Consider the following 6,000-nt stretch of genomic DNA (forward strand, 5'->3'; position numbering starts at 1 on the left):
TACTTATTTTTCAATGCCTCAAGTTACAGTGGGCTCTGCCTCTGGGAAGATAAATTCTGAGGATGCCGAAGAAAAAATATTTGCCTGCTCATGGAAAAACGGAAAACAGAAATGTGATGAGCTGAGGATCTGTGGGAGTACACCCCGGGTCCTCTGCTATTTGTTTGCCCCGTCAGTGTGTCAAATCGAAAATGTGGCGACGATGTCTGTTTATTTAGCACGTTCTTTGGCTTCTCGTCTTCCCCGAATCGTCTGTCTATCTCATCTAGTGCAAGTTCAGTCAGCCAGCCAAGTTCTTTTTCTACTCAGCATACTTTTTATATACGTACATACAGTACGTATACGTTATATATTTAGGAAACATGCCTTTGTTGTCATTTATTACTGTCACTTTAAATCCAATCAACGCTTTGTCTATGCTTCGACCATCGATGAGCGATTTTTCCTTGTTGTTGTTGTTTTTTTTGGCTTCAAGTGTCATAAAGAATATTTTTTAAATTTCGTAATCTTTCTATGGCTATTCTTTTGGGCTAAAAATAGCTGGGATAAGCAGTCAACAGGAAGGTACCCGCTTCAAAAACAAAAATTAAGATAAATCATAAAAAATTCATTGATTTCATTAGTGAAAACCCATTTCTAGTGCTTTTTAGACCAAAAATGTGCGGCACATGTCATGAAAAAAATTATGAAATAATAAACAAAATGCTAATTGGAAAGACAAACTCGAAGAAACTTTAAACTCTTGATTGTTTGGCGCCAGACGATCGTTATTTAATATTAAAAGTCGGGCATGTCCCAGTAGCGAACTTGACTTTATTTTTTTAACCGCAGTGTTTCCTTTGTGGACTGGAGGTTCTCTCAAAAGCTGTTTACTCTTACTTTTCTGGCACAAAATGGTTCATTACGAACGTCACTTGAGGCAAAATCAGGGCATTAATAATCCCACCCAAGGCTACCATCATTTATTACTAAGCTCGTAAAAATGCGTCGGTTTACAACGCTTGAATGTGATTCAGAGAATAAAATGTAATTTGCTTTAATTATTTTTGAGAGAAAGTGACTAAAAAATCAACATTGAAGTTGTTAAGAGTGCTCCTAATTTAATTTTTTCTTTTGTTACCACTAAAATCATTGTACAATCGCAATGTAGAATCAAAAACTCTCTTTGAAGTATTATACATAAATATTCCCACAGTCCCCTGTCCAGTAACAGTCAAAATGAATATTAATACCACTCTCAGCGTAAACCTCGCCCTCAATCTCATCTAATAAATGAATGCAATTTGCGGACATCAACTTAAAAAAAATTATAGGTTGGCTCTTATCGCTTGGGAGTGAGCCAAAAACGAGAAGCAGCTTCAAGCTGAGTGCCTGATGAAAAATTTAAAAAGAAGCAAAGAGCAAAATAATTTTCATAAATATGCCACTGTGGCAAAGTTGGATAAAAAAGCTGGTGAAAAAAAAAACAGAAGAAAACCTCGCATTAACGCCTTTAATGGCCTTGAGACGGGCAGAGTTCTCGGTCTTTTGGGGTGGGTGAAGCAATGGGTGGCGGGTTGCACGTAGAAAAATATCTGTAATGTCGGATTTTGAATATATTTCTCATGATAAAAATGTCTCAACGTTTATGATTTTCAAGCCCCATATTTCCTTGTACTAACAAAAATTGTTTAAGCCAATTTAACTAAATTTTTCAACTGTTTTTGTGAATAAAACTTACCTTAAATTTGGCACAGCAGCCGCTGCTGCTGCCGCCGCCTGAAGAGGCGGTGGCACGTTATATGGAAACGGCAACTTTGCCGGAACAGCCGGATTCTCAAACAGCATTCTCGCACTGTTTTCTGGGTGGTGGTGGTGCAGAATCTCAAGATGGGTGGTACTAGTGCCACTGGGGGGGTTGATGTTGCTGTTGGTATTTATTTTGAAGATGGAGTTGCCAAAGCCGGTGAAGCAGTAAATTTTGAAGGCTTTTTTTGTTTATCCCAAACTCAGAAGCAACAAAAATCACTGTATTGCGATTTCACCAAATATTCTTGTTTTTATTTTTCAATTTTAAATTCACTTTTTAGTTTATCCACACAAACACTTGGTTTCCTTTTTAGGTAATTATCATATTTTTAACTGATGAAGTTGTTAAGATTTTCTAAATGAAAGATACAATTTAAAAAATAAATTGGTTAAATCATTTTTCAGGTAATAATATGAGATCTTATTAACTTTAAGCGTTAATTATTTAACATAGGATTTTAAGAGTTTTTTGTTGGGGTTCATTATTGTTTTTTAATGTTTAATTTGCATTGTTTTTGCGTCACATTCACATTGATTTAAAATTCCATTTCCTCTGGTATTTTATAAATTAAGTTTTTATGGCATTATGGCTTTTTGGTTGCATTTATTGTTTTTTTTTTGGCTTATTGCTTTTACTTTCGTTCTTTGACGTTTCTTGTCGGTTTCTGCCGTTCAGCTGCTCAATGCTGAATTCTCTTTTGGCATTGCCGGCTTTTTCAACACATACATACAGCATGCGACACACAAACAGGCACACACAGATACACTCATACACACGTGCGTGCTGCTCTCAAAATGGTGATAAAATGTTGCCTTTTTGTTGTTGCTGCTGCTGCGGTTTGATAATATTTCACACACGGCTTTTAATTAAAATCGTATACCACAATGCAGCAACAAAAACACTCCGCTTCGCCATGCTATTCTGACGTTTATAGTTTTTGGGAGGAACTAGTATTTGTGCCGGTTTTTGTATTAATTTTTCATAAATTAAATCGATTTGCCCGAGCACAAAAAAACACACGCACACTCTTGGCATGGCATGGCATGGCGTAGCATAGATTCATGGCAAGAAGACGCACAAAACAACGTTTTCTGCGACGTCATTGAATTCGCCGCAAAAGAATATGCGAAACGAAAAGTGAAGCAGCTTACGAACGAAATAAAGAAGAAACTCAGCGTCCCCCACTTGAAGTTGAGTCACTTACTACACGCACACACAGATACCCAGATCCACCTATACACCCCAACACTCACTGGCTTGCAAATAAACGACGCGTGACGATATGACGACAGCGATTACACGGAACGCTCGCAAAAATCTCAAAAACCCAAAGTCGAGTATCCGTCCGCTCAGCACAAGGAATTTTTGTCAACTGACGGCCAAGGAGCGGCTGCGAAAAGTTTCAGGCTCCAGCGAAGAGCTACAGATACTTTCGCCGCAGATACATTCGCTCTCTGCGCTGAAGCTCTGCAAAGCCCCGCGGCGCTCTCTGAGTTCGCCTCTCCTGCAGGACAGCCAGGCTTGGGTTATAAACTACTCAAAAAAAAATTCGGAAAAAAAAACCCCTTGGATGCAACATGCGGCCATGTGCATCGTGAGTCAGTTAATGACGTGCCGCCCTCGTCCCCCTGTTCCGCCCTTTCCCCGCTGCGACTCGCGCTCCTTTCGAGTCCCCATAATCATTTCCGATGTGCAGTTCCATGCAGTTTCCCCAGACAATAGGCCTATATACCAGACTGAGCCGACGAACGAGCGTCTTTATAGCGCGTTTTGTTCTTCGGTTTACAGTGGTTTTTAGCCAATTCAAAAGACTCTGAAACAAGGACTTAAAGTCTATATATCTAAATAAAGTCTTTCTAAATATCCAATCCAAAAATATATAATAAATTTCATTTGTTTAATATTTTACTGAAATTTAAAACTATTTTCAATTAAGCCCACTTCGTCAACATAAGTCATATTCCCTATAAATAAATACTTAAAACGTTGGTGACTATCTAAAATTAAATATTTATTTCCACCAAAGTACTAACCAGTAATAGCTTACTTAGAACTGCTTACTTAAAGACTCATAAACTAACTTTTCGAAACTAAATAGACTCGCTTGCTCCCTATGTGTTAAAATTCTTTTTAACGGAATAGCTTATTTATTTCCCCATAAAAATATCACTCTAAGTGAGCTGTCTTTTTATTTCATAAATATTTTATAATTTTTGTATCTTCTACGCTGATGAAGTAATAATTTTAGCCTTCGGAAAATTCCTTTTTGTATGTTTCCAAGTTTTTGAATACATTTTGACTTTCTTTGTTTATTTTGTATAATCTTTTTTTTGTTTCTTACTGCTCTGTCCGTATAAAAAAGCTTTTTGTTTGTTTTTAATTGCTTAATGAAAAAAAACAAAGACTAATTGTCACACTCAAGTGCTGGGAAGGATTGCCCGCTATCTCGGTCTGATTTATACGACATTCACAACTCAATTTCAGTTGCAAAATGCTCCTCATATATTGCGAGTTCGATTTAAGCCGTCTTAATTTAATTGTCACTTCCAGAAGGCATCAGTTTATATTGTATAAAAGCACGATCTGAGGTTTTTCAACTTTGTTTACTTTTTTTCTTCATGTAAAATCAGAACTCCAATACAACATTTCATTACCGTCACATCATCCGTTTCTCATACATATTTTGGTTTCCTTGAAGTGTATCATAGACTCGGGTTTCTTATCGCACTAAAACAACGCCAGCAACACAAAAATGTAATTGATAAAACTGAGCAAGTCGCCAACACACAATCATAAACAACAACCGCAGCTTGTACTTTGATATTGGACTTTTTTGTGCTTTGAATATTGAGTTTTTTGCTTGATATGGCTTTTATAAGGCTTCCCCAAGGAACAAATGTTTATCTAACTCTGGCGCGCTGTAATAATTTGATTACACTTTGATTGGGGAACCCGATCAGAAGAGCCTTATCTCCATTATGAAAGCATAATTATATATACTTCCAGTAATTAGCTTATCGCGGTTTTATTGTTTTCTTAAATTACTTAATTTATCAACAATTTCTTTGTTTTATTTTTATGTTCGCCTTTGTGCTTGATTATAAGTTTTTTATAAAGTCGAATGCAAGTCGAATTCGATTTATGTTTCAAGATTCATTAGTTAAACATATCATTAGTTTATAAACCATGAAAGTTGATATTAGATTTAATGATGAATTTTGTTTATAATCTTAATAGCCATGAAATACATATTTTATTTAGTCGCTCAAGTCATTGAAGTATCTGTAAGTTAATTTAAATAAATCTTGATGACTTTGTGTACTTATAACATGCACGGATCGTATTTTTAATTAATTTGCATGGCTCAAAGGCGTTGCACTCGGATCTGTTTGTGGATGCGGTTTGTTAATTTTGTTTAACAATTTAACACGTAATTTAATTCAGTTGGCTGTGTGGTCATGCAATTGGCGAGAACAAAAAATATATCAAAACATATTTTGCTTTTTTCAATTCTCGAATTGCTACTGCACTTGAGGGGTTAAATTAAAATTTACTTTTAATGCGCGCCAAACAGAATTTTAATTGGAATTTTGTTTGGTTTCCATTCGCCGATTTCGAACCGAGCCGAGAACTGAGAATCGAGTCAAGACCTGGCTTGATACACAAAACGGAAATCAACGACGACGACGACACGATGTCAACGAATCCACGAATCGCTCCGTTTTGAATCGTTCAACTGGCGGTTGTAACGGTCGCAAGCAAACTGAAAGATACAGATACAAGCGGCCCAGCAAAGCGCCATCCGAAAGTTTGCAGTGCGGCTGCCTCTCTCTCTCTGCCTCTCAATATTTCTCTGCCTAGTTCTCGCTCGGAAAGCATAAGATATATTTTCAGACTATAAGATACCCGGCATTCTATTGTTTTAATAAGAGAGTTTTTAATAAACATTTTTCAAATAAAATAATTATTTGAAAAATTTTATGGTTTGTTTGCTTTTAGGTTTCATGTTTAAAATTTAAAATAATTCAGAAATATCCTAAGCTGTTTTTCACAATTTTTCATCTCCAGATACATCGAATTAAAATACTCTACAAATTGGATCACAGGGGTATAATAAAAACAAAACCTTTTTAGAGCGAGAGATTTGAGCCATGTGGCTTCAATGGTGCTCACAGTGAGTTGGGTTTTTCTTTTGTCTCTTGCAGCAACAA

At 36.3% G+C, this 6,000-nt stretch overlaps 1 protein-coding gene across 5 annotated transcripts in view; it reads right to left on the reverse strand.

The window, feature by feature from the left end:
* The window catches only part of msi (RNA-binding protein musashi), an 87,899-nt gene extending 82,360 nt beyond the window's left edge, over positions 1 to 5,539 (reverse strand). For 4 of the 5 annotated variants that reach the window (XM_070281974.1, XM_017248904.3, XM_017248903.3 and 1 more), the window contains exons 1-2: positions 5,344 to 5,539; positions 1,721 to 2,143 (exon numbers count right to left, since the gene is read on the reverse strand). In XM_070281974.1, coding sequence (XP_070138075.1) covers positions 1,721 to 1,827 — 107 coding nt within the window. In that variant the 5' untranslated portion in view covers positions 1,828 to 2,143; positions 5,344 to 5,539. Of the gene's footprint in view, positions 1 to 1,720; positions 2,144 to 3,042; positions 3,147 to 5,343 lie in introns of those variants that run through there. The other variant, XM_017248902.3, reaches the window with a different exon arrangement.
* Positions 5,540 to 6,000: the final 461 nt, after the last annotated feature.

The sequence above is a fragment of the Drosophila bipectinata genome, chromosome 3R (genome assembly GCF_030179905.1).
Source record: "Drosophila bipectinata strain 14024-0381.07 chromosome 3R, DbipHiC1v2, whole genome shotgun sequence".
In the NCBI taxonomy this organism is placed as follows: Eukaryota; Metazoa; Arthropoda; class Insecta; order Diptera; family Drosophilidae; genus Drosophila; species Drosophila bipectinata.